The sequence below is a fragment of the Xiphias gladius genome, chromosome 22 (genome assembly GCF_016859285.1).
Source record: "Xiphias gladius isolate SHS-SW01 ecotype Sanya breed wild chromosome 22, ASM1685928v1, whole genome shotgun sequence".
Taxonomy (NCBI): Eukaryota; Metazoa; Chordata; class Actinopteri; order Istiophoriformes; family Xiphiidae; genus Xiphias; species Xiphias gladius.
Window position 1 is genome coordinate 4,399,311 of NC_053421.1, and position 18,986 is coordinate 4,418,296.

Here is an 18,986-nt window from a genome sequence, read left to right on the forward strand (position 1 = left end):
GAACTTCCCCGGTGTATTTCACATCATGTCAGACATAATGAGCTTGTGCAGAATTTTTTTTTTTTTTCACAGGGTCTGGCCCTATTTTTTCAGAGGAGTGGTTAATGCTGAAGGAAGGCAATAGGACAGAGGGGTATCAGATGGCAGTTTTGGAGCTATTTTTATCAAGGATGAAAGAAGATTATAGAATTGTTGAGTTTGTGTGCGTGTGTCTGGGGGTGTGTGTCTGCATACATGTTTGAAAACATGCATAAGCCTCATATTACGGGACTTATCTCCATGCAGTACATATCAGAAGACACCTAATACCATCTATTTTTGGAGCATTTCCATCCCGGACAGTCTGTGTGTGCCTGTATGTATGTATGTGCACAATTTGGAAAGTGTGTGTGCATACGTGCATTCCTGCCTATAAGTGTGGGTAAACAGCCTGAGATCAGATATGGAGAGACGACAAAAAGCCAATCAGCACTAATGTTGGTGTGCAGGCAGGGAATGAGGCTGTGATAACTGCTGTCGAGAAGCAGATGCATCCAATCACACACCACCGTCACCAAAACAGACCCCTAGAAACAAATAGCAACAATCAATGTTAGCTTTGGTGTTAACTGCTAGTGGTCTTTTATTTTTAGCCCTGGATAGAGCACTAACGCGTTGGCACGGTAGCAGTTGCACCGATCCGGTCTGGTGCCAGAAGGTCTCGGGTTCAGTGTGTGATGAACTGCCCTGAACAACAAACTCAAACCTGACTCCGTCAGTCCCAGCACTCCATGAATTCCAGCACTGGAATTAACAGACATTTGACATTTAATTGACATTTAATCGAGACTTAATATATCTGGTTTAAGTAAAAAAAAAAAAATCTTCATTAAGCCACAAATTAATTGTACATTCAGTGTAATTGTCGTGGTATCATATAGTGCATCAAAAATCCCCAAATTTCATCTCCCCTGACTATAATAAAATTGGAAACTCGACTGTGAACTTTGTTGAGTTTCATAATAATGTTAACAATTTGGAGATCTGAGCACTTGAAATCAGGGAACATATCTCAATAATACTTAAACCTGAACCAATCAACATTTTTTATATGAACAATGAGTCAAAATGATGTGAAACAGGAAAGGAGTCTTTAGTAGGGATGAACTCCGCAGTTCCCCTCAGCTCTTTCATCTCCTGATTTTTCATTTTAACTTCACAGTTGCTGCAACTTTACTGTTTAGGTTCGGTCTCAGGGCTCTAATCAGCACAAAGCGTCTGGAAAAGGTTCCAATAAACCCACTGCACACTGCACAACACCAAAGTGATGAGCACAAAGTTAGAGACTAACTGGTGAACATAATGTGCCTCTGTGGATATATTAAGAGAATTGGATACTGTGTTCCCAGATGGCGCCCCATTCATTCCAATGACAGTTGTTTACTACTAAAAGTTAGTCAGGCTTCTGTGTTTTGGGGCCAGTAGAGCATGAGTCCTTCTTTGATTGAGACGGGTGACGTCCTGCTAGCTCCCTGCACACGTGATACAGTTCTTTGAGACTTTTAATTAACTTATAGTTAAACTTCATTTTGTATCATTTTTATTGGACCTTATGGATCAAATTCTGATAATACAAAGTCACATCATAGCGTTATCAGAAAATGTATTCACTGTTTTACAGCCGTTTCTTCTCTAATGATTGCTTCTGTTAAAAATTTCGTTTGAGCCAGTGGTTGTCACGTGACCTGCAATTTCAACTTCACCTTAAAATCGCCTAACGGCCCAGTGCTTTTCCTGGGACCTTACAACCATGCAGCAGCTAAAGAGGTAGATATTTTTTTCAGGAACTGGAATGAATATTTGATTTTGATTGAGCAGGTGGACACAAACATGTGAGATTAAATGTTTCAGAGGGAGAGAAGAGAATGCATTTACAAATTTAACTGGTTTAGTATGGACACACTCTCAGTTTCTGATCTGGATAAACTGTTGGATTGTTTCCAAAACTGTTCGGTCATCTGATTGTTTGTGGTTCTTGACCTGTCAGACTTTGTTGTAGTGATGTTTCCATGCTCCCAGAACACTGATGAGGCATTTCTAGGAATTATGTTTTATATCGGACAATTCCGCAGCTAAAGATTTATAGTCCTGGATTTATGGTGAATTTCTTATTCCATGGTTCCATGATCAGTGGATTTTTTCCGAACTAAAATCCTGAAGCAAAAATGGAGCTTGTGATTTTTACCAGAGCCTTGCGAGCCTTCAACAGCATCAGCTAAGTGCGGTATACAGACATTGATAGCATGATCAGACTCATATTTACTTCTTTTGGAGTTTGGAGCACTGGGTGGAGTAATTTGCCCATTAACTGACAGAGTAGATAGAGATTCCTCCAGATTAGCTTTGTTTGAACCTGGTCTTTTCTCCCTGTAATAGATTCCTAACTCTGACATGCCAGTGAAATGCACTCCTGCCTGGAAAGCAGTCCGCCACAGCCAGTCTATCCGGTCTACAGATGTGGTTTGACAAGCCTGTTGTACCATTGAGGAACAGGGACTTGCAGGCAGCTACAGCGTAGTGGAAGCAAGACATATATGGTGGCTTTAGACGGCCTCTTAGGCGGGCTCAAGGTGTGGGCAAACAAGATACGACGGTAGGAGAGCAGGAGGCTGATGACAGGAAGTTGGTGATGGACTGCATCGTCTGCATGTCTGCAAGGATCCGTGTGGGTTTGCATGACAAAAATTTGAGCCCACAATGACTGTTTGGCACTGCAAGTACGCCGCCTGCACTTGTGCAAGACAAGCGAACTTGACGCTTGTTTCGTTGACCGTATGTACTGTATGTACATTCTTGGTCCTATAATTGATAAGTGGTCACACACACTGTTTTTTGGTTTGTTTTTTTTGTTTTTTCAGTTAAATACAACAAACAAAGGAACCCTTATTCTTGCTGATTGTAGTATGAATAGAAGAGTATCCATGTCTGCAGTCTGCATCCATCTGGAGGCAAGGAGAAATCATTAACTGGCCTTTATTCAGCCTTAAAAGCTCTTCGATAGTGTGACAAAAAGGTAAACAGTTCCCGATAAGTGCACAGAAAGAGGTTGTTCGCCATCTGATGTAAGGGTAATGTCACAGAATTCTGCCCTGACCAACCCCATCAAACATCCATCAAGAGACCCTTTCTTTTCTCACAATCAAGAGCCTCGGTTGCCTCTCTTCATACATAGAGGTGAAATCACTGTCGTTCTCCCTTGTTGTCTGTCCATCAGTGGGACCGATCAGTGCTGATGATGTGTGTTCAAGTCTTTATAACAGAGGAAATGAAAGAAGAGCAAGGGACAATGGGTTCAGCACAAAGAATATGGAAAGCAGATTCACCCTCCTTGTATCCTCCCTGCATAATGAAAGAAGAGGAGACAGGCGATTTCTATCTGACCTTTTTTCCTGGGTTACCCTAGAGACGTCTATTCTTTCAGTGAACACAGACTTTCTCTGCTCTAAAGGCCAGGGGAAAAGAGGAAGAGAAGACTAACAATGTTACAGGAACTTCTTCATATGTGCTTGTCAACCCACAAAGACTACAGAAGCTACATGTAAGAGCTACCATATATGGTACACCATGACACCATCAGATATGTTAGTTTAATAACTACCATATTATTTCAAAATACTGAAAGATAATAAAGGAAGACTATCTGTGAGGAGAATAGGGCTGGGTGTATCTTGAACATGTTTTTTTTCCAGTACATCATACATGAGTTTCAACATGGCTGGACCAACCTCTTAGGGGCCTCAGGGCAAAAATTTGCAGTTGGGTCCCTCAATGTGTGTGTGCAACATGTATGTACCCTGTTGCTTTCATTATGTGAAGTGCAACCAGTACTCCTATGCTGGTGTAATACTTAATTTTTATTAGTTTGTATTAAGTTGATGAAATACAGCTTTATCAGGTTTATGCATCGTGTTCAGGGTCAGCTTGGGCGCCAAACGGGAGGAAGAAGTATTTCATAATTAATTTCATTTGCCCAATCTACTTCTAACAGTCTGTGCACCCATTACATTGTGACAAAAAACAAAAAAAACAAACACTCACACTGCACTAAACACTATATACAGAGACACTGAGAGGAGACTACAGGAAGACTGTAGACGGGACCTTTGCTGGGGGCTGACTCTGCTCACCCCACTGTGTAGGAATCACATATTAATAACCCAGTTACTTGCGTTCCATGAAACAATTTAATCTGATCAGCACTGGGATGAATCATAGTCTGGATATGGACAATACTGTATGTGCACTGAAGTTCACTGTACACTGAGCGAAGTTCACTGAGCGAGCTCGGAGTAGAACCACTGGTCCTTCGCATCGAAAGGTTCCTGTTTAGGTGGTACGGGCATCTGATCAGGACGCCTCCTGGATGCCGTCCATCGGAGGTGTTCTAGGCAGGTCCAGCTGGTAGGAGACCCCAGGGTAGATCCAGAACACACTGGCGAGATTATATATCTCATCTGGCCTGGGAATGCCTGGGGATCTCCCAGGAGGAGCTGGAAGATGTTGCTGCAGAGACAGACGTCTGGGCTGCCTTGCTTAACCTGCTGCCACTGCAACCTGTCCTCAGATAAGCGGCAATAAATGGATAGATGGATATTTTACTTAATAATTGAAAACTTTCATCTGCTTGGAGCACTAGAGGAAAAGTCAGGGGATCACATAAGTCGTTCACATTCATTCTCTGAGGACATTCAATATCTGTACCAAATGTCATGGATGCTCATGGATTCGTCATCAGATACTACTTAAAAGAGTACTCCACCAGTTAAGCATTTTATTCTTATAACATTCACGGAATCACAATGGACATTTTTTAACAAGTATCAAAAACAATGTCTTCTATAATTCCAGGATTTCTTTTTCCTTGTCAAAACTCGGTGCCTATATAAACCTCGATGCAACTTAACCGCAGACAGTTGGTCAGAGATTCAAGTGTCTTATGCTAGTAGCAGCTAATGTAGCCTCAAGTAGAAATGAGGAGCAGGCAAGGCCTGGTAAGCTGATGTCTTTCTAACTCCACACCCCAACAATTTTTTTCATTTTCAAAGTTGTGGTCATCAATCCCAAATGATGCTGACACAATTTAACAGACATCGCAGAGCTCCCTCTTGAGCCACGTAAGGCTTTATACAACTTTTTTCACATATGCAGTAGTATTCCACAAGCTCTGTAGATGGACTTTGATATGAAAAATCAGTGGATTTCCCCCAGGACATGAATTTGAATTGAATTTTGAATGAATTTTCAGATACAAGGACAGATAAAACATACAAAAACAAACAATTAACTGGAACACCAGTGTTTCCACATTGGATGTACCAAAAAAATCTCTATAAGCAGAGTGAGTGAACCTATAGCCAAATAAATATGGCTTTAAAGCCTGAAAGCTAGATTAGCATATGGCACTACACTTTGCTGACCACCATACATGCAGTGATAGTCTGATGAGGGTGGAGGGAAGGGAATGTATCGAACAGCCCTTCAGAGGTGGTGGCCATTTGAAAAAACTACTGCAGAGGGAAGTTGTCTGGATTTTCAGTGTCATGCCTTAGAATATTCAGGTCTTGAAAGAAGAAGGGAAATCATAAATCATTTGATTGATGAGACTTCATCCTATTGCTTGTTATCATTTTTATGGTTATCATTTCAATATATTATTAGTACTATTTTCTTTCTGGTAGTTGTTTTCTTGCTGTTTGTTGGTAATGATATTATGTGATGGAATTATGTTTATTTCCAATGTATTGTTGCAGATGTAATCAATCCGTCTTTAGCAATGCAGCACAGCTCCATAGATGGCATTTTCAGCTAGTCAGTCCACTTTGTACAGACATTCATGGTCCCGAGAAAATGTATCCAAAAGACTTTGGTGATGCTTGGACTTTTCCTGTAGCTCTCCAATGAGGTTGACATTTGTGGTTTTGAGTGATACAGTATATCTCAACAACTACTGGATTGCCCTAAAATTTGGTACAGACCTTCCTGTTCCCCTCAGAATGAATTAGGGCCATCATCAGCTCAAAATTTCAGCTCTCTAGTACTTTGGTTTATGACCAAATACCTGCAAAACTAATGACCAAAACTAAGGACTACTGTGGCTGTTGACTCTTAGTCTTGTTATTAGTTCAACCCTGATGAATATCCTGTGAGTCTGAAAACCAGAGAGCATTTTAAACTAATATTCCCAAATAAACATAGTTAAATACTAAATACTTAACTACTAAAGCTAAACACTGCATGTGAATCTGATTGAGCACTTGGTCTCTGATTTCTATTTGTATTTAAGTATCAGCCTCACATTGGCGCTGAAGGGATCACCAAAGGCATTAGGACCATGAATATATGTACAAAATTTAACAGAAACCCATCAAATTGTTCTTACATATATTTCTGTCTAGAGCCTTGAGATTTCTGTCTAATGTTTTCATAAATGATTAAACAAAATTTCTCCTCCAGAGTTTAGTGATTGTGATTGGCTGACACCTCATCTCTTAATAACAGGCCAGGAGGAGCATGCTCAGACAAATTTTATGGCATCATGTTGAGTCATGGCAGCGGGGGTGCAGAACTGCTGGGACCTGATGACCTTACGGAGTTGCTGAGAGCCCTTCAGTGCTCCTTCACAACAACAAGATGTTGTGTAACCAAGACAACCCTGATATTAGCCTCATTACATCCTACCACACTCTTGTTTCTCATTTATCAGCCATTCTGTCCACACTTATGATGCTAAATGTCTCATTCAGACGTTTCGGTGCCATCTGCCAATTCAACATCTTGACTTGAACTGCAAAGTGCAGTTTACAGTTGGTTACTTTTGGATCTTAATCAACAGAGTACACCCAGATTGCAATTACTGTAGAAGTCTTTTATTACATCAATTCAGGCTGCGCTTTAGTGGCTACAAGTGCAATTCAGGACTGATTTCACTTGCAATCAAATCGTCCAAGTGATGAGCAGAGCTAAAGCACAAGAGGTACGGTCGGGAATATGTGCTGCACTAACAACTTAATTTCTGAAACTTTCCATTTCCGCTGAAATAGTGCACAAGAGTCCATCATACTTCATTTTGTGTACAGTACAACAATTTACTTACTATAGAAAAAACAATAACCCTAAAAAATGGCATGTATCCTTTATTTACTGATCACATTTGTCTTTGTGAGTGACATTAAAGGGTCACTCCAGTGGTTTAGTAGTGTACTTCCATGGATCTGGAGGACTACATTTAGTGTTACCCTAAGCATTTTAATACTTACAGTAGCAGTCTGTGTTCTAGTACTAGTAGGAGAAGTTGAAATAGCAGTACTATACTTCAAAAGTAAGGGGTTAGTTCACCCAAAAGACAAAAAACATACTCTTACTTACCTCTTGTAATATGCGGGACAGTGGCATATTGCTGACCTGACCACATAAATAAAAAACCTTTTTTTCTCATTTTAATGAGAAAGAAATACGTTATCTATCACTTTATATTAAGAAACTTTTGTCATTATTACCCCATATAAAACACATCTTGTTAAAACAAAAGGCTTTTCTTGTTATAACAAATCAAGTTGTTGCGAGTTGTTGCTTTGACAACAAAAACGTCAAGTCAATGCCTAAAGAGAATACACAGCCACTACGCAGGCTAGAAACGCATTGGCTAAGAGGTGGGGAAAACCCTCAACAGGTCCCCAATCTGTCAGAGGACTGACCCAATACAGAGACAGTCATAGTCACGTGGAATTTAGTTTGTGGTGCTCAAAGTATTGAAATAATTAAAAAAAAAAAAAAAAACGAAAAAAATCCCTTTGCTCTGGACACTGTCTGTGAATCATGTGAATCACAGACACCTTTGTTTTCACTGGAATTACTTCTTGCTCCTCCAATGAAAGCTATTGACAGTATGTTCTGTAGCTTAAAAGGAACATTTTCTAGGGAACAAATGTTACTATTAATGGTGTCAATTGTCATTTTTGAAGGCTGGAAGCTCCAAAAACTATCCTTTTTATCAGATAACTATCTTTTTCTAAATTTTTTTATTTTTTTTGACTTTGGGTGTACAGACCCTTTAATTAACAAACAGTAGCAGTTGGGGATGTAGCTATGGACATGGTTTTTTCACACCGCCACATGTCACATGGAAATACTGTATTTCTCATTCCACCAGTTACCTGACAGTTGTAGTTAATATTTAGCTTTCAGATTAATATTTTACCTTGAAATCTAAAAATGAGTTAATGTTGCTTTGTTTAAAGTACCAAGCGGTGTATAGCGCAGACTGCCCCCAACAAATTCTTTATGAATAGCTTTATGAATCACTAAATAAGGGAACTGAACCTGTGATACTTTGATATTTAGACTTGATTGGTGATAGCTACATACTTTTATGTGAGGACAACTGCAAAGTGGTATGTTTACTACATTTACTAGAGTCGATGATGGCTGTGAATATTTCTTCTAGGACTGGTCACTTATGATGTCAGGTGAACTGGTGTCCGCTGTAGCGTGACTCCTTAATGTGCTTAGCTCACCACCTGGTGGACAAAATGAGACACGACACCAGCTGTGCTTTTTCCGGTGGAACTACTAAATTCTCTCAGGTGGGCAGATCCAGTGAGATGCACATTCACATATTTCCTTATACATTAGTACAACACTTCTTACATCAGGAATACACATCATACTCAAACAAGACAGGGTTTATGTGGACTTATTGGTACAAAAAATGTGAAACACTGCACAGGAAAAGACTCTTGTTCCAGACATGTTACATTGAGGAAAATTTTACTTTTGTGTTGGGATGAAGGGTTTATTTATCATACTAAGACTATGTGCTGACATGCACACATACAGCTCTCTGTCTCAAATACAAACACTCTTTTTCACTCTCTCTCACACACACACACACACACACACACACACACACACACACACACACACACACACACACACACACACACACACACACACACACACACACACACACACACACACACACACACACACACACACACACACTCACTTTTGTGGACAATACATAGACTTACATTCATTTCCTGGACACTTACCCTAACTCTAACCATAACCACTGACCCAAAAATCATCTTTTTCCCAATCAGGAACAAGGCTTTTGTCCCCAATTGGACAAGCTGTCCCCCAATTAACTGGTCTAGTTGTAAATTTGTCCCCAAAAGCAGCCTATGACATAGACACACACACACACACACACAGAAAAGCTAAAGCATTCCTTGAGACTAATAATTAGTCATGAATAGGCATCATCTAACATAACTAACTGTCTTTATTTTGAGGCTACATCTTAAATGTAGTTATTTATATACAGTATACATATCTCCGATACTACCATTATCTCCTCTGGTCTGCATAATCCCCATCTGATTACGATCTTTGCTGTTAGTGGCAGAAGTGGTAGCAGTAGTAGGTGGGGTAGAAGTGGTACAGGGTCTCAGTTAAGTTTTAATGTCCTAGGGAAGGAAGCACTGAATATGTGTCAGTCTTTGACTTAAGCAAACAAAATATAAAAAATCTTGAATTTCATATTATTGGCATATTGGCAGATTGGTTCCTAACATGTTGTCTTCAAAGACAAAAAACATAAGAAAAAAAATCTTATTCCCACTCATTTATCCCACATAAATACATGCTGCACAGACACACACACACACACACACACACACTGGAAGTCATTTGAAGGTATCATTGGGCTGTGCTTCTCCTCTCATTTGATGGCCTGCCAGATGATGATGATGAGGATGATGAGCACAAGCGACATCACCATGGCCAGCATGCACATCCTCTTACGGGATTTCCTCTGCACACAACAAATATCATGTCAAAGTAAACAAATAAAATGGAAATATCCTGCATCAGTGTTGTACAATACAGTGGTATTAGTTTAAGACTGGTTGGGGACAGGACATCCTATTAAACTTTATTGATCCTAGTACACAATATGAAACAATAAAGCTGTTGGTATTCTCTCTTTTGTATTGTCAAAAAAAAAAATCACATGAAAAGTCCAAAACCACCAATGTGTTGAGCTCTGTCCTCTGGCACAGAGGAGTAAGATACACTAACATTACTCGTTAGTAGGATATATTCATTGTTGGTTTGGTATTTTCATGGCATGTAGAGCAGACTTACCGCTCCAAATGCAAAGACTGAGGACTACTGACTTTATTATGATTTGCATCTTTAGCTGGCTTTCCAAATGGGATTTATTGCCTTTAAAAGTCTAGTCTTTCCATGTAGTCTTTCAATTCACTTCTCCAGCCCCTCTGTCGTACCTGGTAGTAAACTGCCTTCTGCAACTGGACTGCCCCTCTGTCTACATGAACCTCAGCGCTCTCCACGTTGGCCTCAATGCTGTCTGTTAATAGGAACACAGGAACTTCAACGTGAACACACATGCACAGATCTACAGTAACCGACATGTATAAAGGATCAACTCAATGCTAACCTGAGTTTCTATTGACTTACCAATCATATCTCCCTGGTCATGGATCATCACAGCCAGGTCCTTAAAGATCTGGTTCACATCCATAATGTCGGCCTGTAGAGGACATGTTCAACTGGTGAACAGAACTACATGTGACAATGTGACAATGTTACAGCGTTACAGCGTTACAGCGTTACAGCGTTACAGCGTTACAGCGTTACAGCGTTCCTGGTTCCGTAGGATATCAGGTAGTTCAGGTTTACAGTCTACCTCCAGCTGTCTGATGTTGGTCTCTCTCTCCTTGATGCTCTCCAGGTCCTCCTCTGTGATGGTGGGCTCTTCAGTCTGAGTCTGGCTCTGACCCCATTCATCATCCCTGCACAATCATGCAGATCCAACTTTATTTTACTTTAAATTAATTTAATAATTTAGTTTTACTTTTTTCTACATCTCACGTTAGCATTTAAAAAGACACAGGTTCAAGTAAAACTATCAAGGATCATTAGACTCTGACTGATAGCAATGTTTGATGTTAAACATATTTTGCCAATAATGTTATGTAATGTTATGAAGTGTAAAACTGTACAGACTTTTCCTCAGTCTTCTTAAACTTTAGTAAGCAATGTGCCTTTAAACAACCACAACAAAAATGTTAATCTCCAATACAAGACAGATCACATGTCTCGTGGCTGCAATGCATGCTGGTGTATTTTCATTACTGTGGCAGAAAATTGTATTTCTGCATTTTCTCTGAGTGATTGCTACTTGTAATTATTGAGTAAAAGTGTAAAGGGACTGCTTTAAGAGCATGAAGTTCTAAAAGAAGAACTTGCTTTTTGATTGAAAGGGTTGGCATCCAACCCTGACGTTTATGGTTTTACTGTCAAATGAAATTATAAGATTTTAAGCAAATCTTTGCCCTGGGGCTCACTACATTACGGAAAATTAGAGCCTGACCAATAATGGATTTTTGCGGGTGATACTAATATCAATATTTAAGAGTTTATAAGTCCATCAGCAATGTACTGGCCAATCGTCATTTTTTTAAAAATAAACACATTACATTAATACTTTTCATATAGATGTCTTAAATTTGGTTATTAAAGAACTGCAACCAAGACATATACATTACTAACATTTTAGAGCTGTAAAAATTGTCAGTGTTCTCTAGTGGACAAACCATGTAATGGATGACCTCACACATATCTTTGGCATTTCCATACTGACATTTCTCAGTACTTATAAGCCACTATATAGCCTATATTTCTACAATAGGCTAAAACCTGATCATATTGGTAGTGCCACTGTATTGGTTTGGCTCTACTGGAAATGTCTCTGTATTGATGTGACATCATTTACATTTGGATACAGAGAAAATGCTTGGACCAAGAAATTCCCATCTCCAGATAGGTGTTTCGCTGTAGACTGTTCCTTTAAATAGCTCTGTACTAACAATATAGTATGCAGTCACTCAAAGAACAGAAAGGAACATATTTTGGCCTTGCTGTGGCTTTTTCACACCCGAGTGCACAAAGAACAAAATGGTTGATAGAAAATGGGCTGGAGGTAGACTGAAAAAAAACATACTTTTCAAATGTAACCAACTGTTCATTCACATTTCCTCCGTCTCCCTGTAGACAGAGACAAACAAGTTTAATCAACATCAGCTCACATCACTTTTCCATTATGTATGCATATTTATTAGAAGTAATTCAAGTCATCACAATGTGTTTAAGCATAATGTTACTGGTGGTAAAGGCTAAACAGTCCTTTTCCAATGAAAAGCCTGCTATTCACCAGGACTCTGGATCCAGCTCGAGCTCTGGCCACCGACTCCTTCTCTTTCTCAGCTGCCCTCCGCTGCACCACCTGGAAGTTGTTAAGGGCTGCAGAGAAGTCGTTCATCAAACGTTCTCTCTGCAGCTTGTGCTGCCTCTGGAAGAAAGAAGAAAGGAACAAATAAAGACCATTTCAATGTTTTTTTTAATGTTCTCATGTCACAGAAAACCCAAATGGACTAATATGAAACCTTTAATTTCGTGAACTTGGGCACTGTACTGCACAAAACAGAAAAGAGGCTGGAGCAGGATCAATGATCAATACATTATTAGTAGCAGGAGTGTAGTATCAGCAGGAGGAGATGACCTCCTGTCTCCTGTTCTTCTCTGGAAAGAGCGGATACACAAGGCACAAATACACAAAGAAGTTGTTTTCAGCCCGAACCAAACTCTTTCTCTAACCTTTCTGAATGTTTTTTTTTAATATTTGTTGGGTATCTTTGCAGTTATTTCATAGCCACAAGAGAAGACATGAAAGGAGAGATGACACACAACAACGTTTTTTGGATGGACTTGAAAACCGGTTGTACCGGTTGTTTGTCTCTATATGTCAGCCCTAAACAGGCTACTTGTCCAGCGGGAATTGGCTCCAGCCCCCCCATGACCTTCAAATGATAGACGGTATAGTTGATGGATGGATGGATAGATGGATGGATGGATATATAATTCCTAATTCTACAATCATTTCTAGTGAGTGACATTAAGCTATTGCTCTGATTCCCAGGGAGCCCTCTGATCTCCCTCCAAGCACTAAAATTTTTATCCTGACCTTGTACAATATCAATGAAGCAGACATAATCTTACAACTCTTAAGACTATAACTCCTCCTGTGGGCACCTGTAATTGGAGCCAGGTGTATGAACAGGTAACGATGACAATACAGTAAAACATAGTTGCAATAATATAAAATATGTCTTCACGTGAGAAGTCATAATTGATATTAAATATTGTGCATTAATAAATATTTACAAATCTTCTATTGGCCACTTCCAGCATGATAATTCACCATGTCACAAAGCAACAGTCGTCTAAAACTGGTTTCATGAACATGACAGTAAGTTCAGTGTACCTAAGTGGCCTCCCCAGTCACCAGATCTGAATCCACTAGAACACCTTTGGGATGTGGTATAACAGGAGATTGGCAGCATGAATGTGCAGCTGACAAATCTGCAGAAATTATCTGATGCAGTCATGTCAACATGGACCAGAATCTAAAGGGAATGTTGCCAACATCTTGTGGAATCCAGGCCACAAAGAACTGAGGCTGGTTTGAGAGCAAAGGGAGGCCCTACCCAGTTTTAGTATGGTGTTCCTAAAGAAGTGCATAGTGAGTGTACCTTTCCAAATTTAGGTAAGGCGAAAATAAAGAGAATGTATATACAAGGATTTGTAATTGTAACATGAATCACACCATAGTGAGGCACTTCAAAGACAGAGATTAATTTCTAGGCACTGAAAAAGTCTGGCTCACTTCACATGACATGTAAGTAAAACTAGCATGATTCGCTCCACATTCTTTGCAGCGCTTATGTGGATGATGACTCACATTTAACATGATTATTCCATAATCGTTCCATCAATGAAGAGTTAAAAATATTTGTGTCCCAAAACTAATTTCTTCGCCTCGCTCACTGGAACTCAAACATAAATTTTTATTTTGCATTTTTTTCCTAGCTTTACTTGTATGTATGTAGACAGAGGTGTCCAAGACAGACAGGAGTGGAACCAGACGTAGTCTTCTGCTGTTGTACTCCGTCTGCCTCAAGGTTCGACGTGTTATGCATCCTGAGATGCTTCTCTGCTCAACACAGTTGTAAAGAGTGGTTATTAGAGTCATCGTAGCCTTTCTGTCAGCTCCAACCAGTCTGATCATTCTCCTCTCACCTCTCTCATCAATAAGGTGTTTCTCTTTGTAGAACTGCAGCTCACCGGATGTTTTTTGTTTTTCACATCATTCTGAGTAAACTCTAGACTGTTTGTGTGAAAATCTCAGCAGTTTCAGAAACACTCACACCAGCCTGTCTGGCACCAACAATCATGCCATGTTCAAAGTCACTGAGATCACATTTCTTCCCCATTCTGATGTTTGATGTGAACATTAACTGAAGCTCCTGACCTGCATCTTCATAATTTGATTAGCTCAACTGCTGCCACATGATTGGCTGACTGGATAACTGCATAAATAAGCGGGTGTACAGCTATTCCTAATAAAGTGCTCAGTGAGTATAGGTCAAAAGCTATTTTTTATTCTATTAGTGTATTTAGTGTGCTTTCAGCTTTGTGTCAGCACGGTGGATAACAACATGACAATACCCATGCTCCAAGTCAGCACCAGTAATGTGTAAGCTCAAGCATAGCTTAGTTTGGATTTAGTGTGGAATTTATACAGTTCTGCCATCACATTGCATGTCAGTGGTTCTGTACATGTTTTAGGACACTTTTTTGCAAGTGAAGAATAAGAGTGAATTTACAAGAGAAACGCCAGTCTAAACATCCCAATTTAATTTTCTGGATTTATGATAAAATAGCAGTGCTGTTGATCTTGGTTAGAGGCTTCAGCTTTACACTCTATTTTACTTTGAAGTTCCAGCAGATTAGGCCTGTGCAGAAAGTCACTGGCTAATTGTGCATGAAAGTCCAGCTGCTCAAGCACTTTTGACTTTCTCTGTTATGAATGCTGAACTTTCTCCTGCTGCTAGTCCATGTGTAGGAATTACAGTATGAAAACAGTATGTGGACTGTCATTAACTGTACTTTGGATGGCTCCTGAAGGGGCTGAAATTGAAATTTGAGATTTGTTCGTGCTCCTGTTACCGCAGGAGGTAGATCATGCTACTGGCACCTGCTTCCGTCAGGCATACAGACCACTGGATAACCTTAATAAATACCTGTTTAACATTTCAGCACCAGAGAAGGTGAAGAGAAGTGCCTAGATTGAGATGAAAATACATCATGCTCCACTTATTTAGATTAGATGAAGCCAGGGATATTTTACGGTACATTCACCTGAAATGAGACCAACTCAAAGTCGGCACCACAAAGAACGACAGAAACAATCCGTAAATCATCTGTGAATAATTAATGAGGTGCTATAAGGTGAACAAACGCATCATGTCATATGTTAGCTACTATAGCTCACACATGATAACATACATTAATTCCTCTTTTTTTAATAAAATAGTCTATCAAGTCTACTGTGGAGAGCCTTCTCAATCAAATGGAGGCTGTTATAGCAGCAGATTAATGCCAATGGTTTTGAAATAACACGTACGTTCATTTAAAATGTGATATATTTGAATATACTTTATAGTCTGATTTCTATAGTGACAAAAGCGTCCATAGACTGACCTGTTCTGATGGAGACAGTGGTGGGGGTAGTAAACCCAGCTCCTTCAGGTGTCTGTTGGTTTCTTTAGCCAGCTGGTTGGTGTAGTGCTGGAGCTGTTGGCTGCAGTGGAGATCAATCATTGCTAAGAACACACTTTCGAGGTTTTACTGGTCACCAGCTGAACCAAATAATGACAATATGTGAGATGACATGGGACACTGTTAATCGCAGGTCATTACTTACAGCCTCTCCTGGAGCTCTGAGGTTTCTTGTCTTGTCCCGAGTTGGTAGAGGAGATTTTTGATCTGACCAGCTGCAGAGAAAAGGAACCACTCCAGTAAACATGCAGTTCTTTTGAGGAATTAATTCATGTGTACAGGTGTTTTACTTGATCTGGATTTTAACAGATTGTTTGCTGCTGTGTGTGTGTGTGTGTGTGTCTGAGCTGGACGTAGTAAGCACTCACAGTTTTGGCTGATCTTCTGGATGTTGAAAGTGCATGCCTGGATAAGGCTGCTGGTATCCCGGGGCTGGGACCAGCTGCTGTCTGTTCTCATAGAGGACATCCTGGCTGTAGCCCACCGGGCTGTCTCACTGCTAAGGAACACACTCTAAACACAACCTAAACACAGTTGCAATGAGGAGGATGGAGCACACTTAGTTACATTAAATCAGTATTATCCATTTCAGAAAATTTTAGCTTTTATATTTAAATAGTTTTTATTTGTATTATTAAAAAAATAAAATTTTATTTAAAAAAAATGCTTTTGGTGTTAAACTGAAGCACTAAATTTAACTGGCTGGTTATATTACAAAATATAATAATATAATAAAATTTGTTAGCTTTGATTTATCAGTGCAGGCTGACAAATAAATAATTTCTTTTAAGACTCATGGGGGAATCATTCAGATCCTGTGCCAAAGTAAAAGAAGAAATGCTACAATTTGAAAACACCCCATTACAAATTCAAGTCCTAGAGTATATATTACAGTATATTATTGTTTAAATATCATTAATCAATTAACATGAAAGCAACCCTTAAATGTTGTAGGTTGTCGAGGCTGAGTCAGTTGTAACTACTTAGAGTGGAAAATGTCCTCATCTGTATCAGCACATCATGTTTCACAGATCTGTTAAATTGATTATTTGATCAGCCAGCAGTTGGAAATTAGCAACTACTTTGATAATCCATTAATACTTAATAATTCTTTAAGCAGAAATCCCAGATATGTGCTCGTGAGATTTTCTCTGCTTTTCCTTGTCTTCCATTAAAATAAAAATGAATATCTTGAGGACTGTTGGTCAACAAAAACAAAAAACAAAACAAAAAACAAAAACAAAATAGAAAATGTGCCTCTGCAAAGTAATTATCAATTATAGCTGTCAGATACAATTAGTGCAGTGCGAAGTCCAATATTTGTCTTTGAAGTTAAGTATTAAGAAGTATAAAATACCAGGACATGTAAATGCTCAAGTAAAGTACTCAAAACTGAGTTTAAGAACAGTACTGGAGTAAATGCACTTAGCTACATCCCGCCAATTACTACAAAATGCATTTTCACGAAATTTGGGGACACACTTCCATCCAAGAAAGACACCTTCATCTTTTGCCAATAACCTTCACCCTTTCTAGAGAGACTACAGGCCCTAAGTTTGACCCAAACACCCATATAAACAAATAAATAAAAGTCTGAAAATCAAATATGATGGAGCACAGCAACAGTATGTGTCACGGCTCGCCTCTGCTTCTTCTTCTTCTTCTTCTTCCTCGTCTTCTTCTCCTCTCAGACGGTCGGAGAGGGTTCGGAAAAGAGGCCAGTACTAAATCACACAGGAAAACAGGGGCCAAACCCGCGTCATCACGTGGATTAATTTTCCAACAGACACTCCGGGGGGCAGAAAATAAACCAGCGAACCACGCGGGCTACAGGCTGCTAACACATGATTAAAACCCCCCGCCACTGAGTCTTTGATGTCACTAAAAGCTACTGCCACGTAGATAAATCATAAAAGGGGGCAACCGTTATTCAGCGTTAATAACAGGTAGCAGTGTGCCTCGTACATCACTTTCAGCCCAGATATGAGTTGCGGTCTTTCCTACGGCAGGTTAAGCACACGCCTGACAGTTTACGCAAATCTTAGCAGTGCTCACAGTAAATGTCTTACTTTGCCGCGAAGCTGGCGTCGACTGCGTCTGTTGCTGCTCCGAATGCCTGACAGAAATATTTCTGTATCACAATTAGCAGACCCAGCCCGTCCGCGACGTCACACGCTCAAAGCACTAATCCGGCGGCAGCGCCGCGCTGCGTTCACTGGGAATAGGAAATGCGGGAAACGCACGTTTACAGTGAGATAATAGTTTTGCAATTAACCTTCATGTTATAATTAGGCTTAGTACCAGACAAAGCTATACGACACTATTTTATATGGGCTATGAATGCAGCATGCGCAGAGTAGTCCTGTGGCGTTTTGGAGTAGACTCCGGGGGATAAGTGTTTCTTCTTACCTTATCCTGAACCTAACCCTACCCCAACCCTAACAGGTTATCTCCGCCTGCATCGGGGCCTTGGAATCTAAGTCCTGGATTGTTAACCGTGACGCTTCTTTTTTTTTTTTTTTTTTTTTAACTAGACAAATAGTTTCAACTTCATGAAATAGATGCACAAGCCATTTTGTCCAATCATAGGTAATCCTGGAAACTACCACTGTGACTTGGAGGCGAATACAAGAATAAAAAAATGGCCACTAAAATACGAGACGCGGACTCAGTGTACTGGGCGCTTTTCTCTTGGAATGACCCCCGTGCCTGTCCCATGACTTTCACACCGACTCCAATCAGGAGTCTAAATGCAGCAGCGTGCAGCCCTGCACGTGACAACAGGCAGGAGTCGAGCCAAAGCGAAGCCAGCAGGCTAGGTCAACAACCCTACGCCTTAGGTGGCGTTGGTGGCCCGTCTGCAACCTGTAGATACAGCTGTTTTTGTGTTGGTTAGCTCTGAGGATTAACTTGATGTTCACTGACGGGGTTTTATGGAGGGCTGTGGTATCCACCAACAAATATGGTGGATACCACAGAATAATAAGGTGAAGGCCGCATTCAAAACCTGTACTTTACGTACATAGTCTACTTCAAAAGACACTGCTGTACAAGATCCGGGAAATTGAATTTATTCTTACAGAATGCTGTAGCATTACATATAATATGACTGTACTGGGTTGTGGCCACTTCATGTACTGACAACTGTTTTCTTTCCCAGAGGTGGAAGAAAAGAAGACGTGGTTGAAACCCGATGGGTCATAGGGCTACAGCGGAAGTTTCACGACAACCTGGTGGTAACA

At 40.0% G+C, this 18,986-nt stretch overlaps 1 protein-coding gene across 3 annotated transcripts; it reads right to left on the bottom strand.

The window, feature by feature from the left end:
* Window positions 1–9,006: 9,006 nt before the first annotated feature.
* Window positions 9,007–17,935, bottom strand: stx12l (syntaxin 12, like). 3 transcript variants are annotated; one of them, XM_040116691.1, is made up of 11 exons: window positions 17,814–17,921; window positions 17,388–17,468; window positions 16,113–16,268; window positions 15,890–15,959; window positions 15,667–15,766; window positions 12,278–12,415; window positions 12,068–12,111; window positions 10,751–10,856; window positions 10,522–10,594; window positions 10,329–10,411; window positions 9,007–9,853 (listed from the first exon to the last, which is right to left on the bottom strand). In XM_040116691.1, the coding sequence occupies exons 3-11, from the start codon at window positions 16,210–16,212 to the stop codon at window positions 9,761–9,763; spliced, it is 807 nt and encodes a 268-aa protein (XP_039972625.1). In that variant the 5' UTR covers window positions 16,213–16,268; window positions 17,388–17,468; window positions 17,814–17,921; the 3' UTR covers window positions 9,007–9,760. The 3 variants fall into 3 exon arrangements, with proteins under 3 accessions (XP_039972625.1, XP_039972624.1, XP_039972626.1); XM_040116690.1 differs by lacking the exon at window positions 17,388–17,468 and having other exon boundaries at window positions 17,814–17,935; XM_040116692.1 differs by lacking the exon at window positions 17,388–17,468 and having other exon boundaries at window positions 17,800–17,858.
* Between the last annotated feature and the right edge of the window lie 1,051 nt (window positions 17,936–18,986).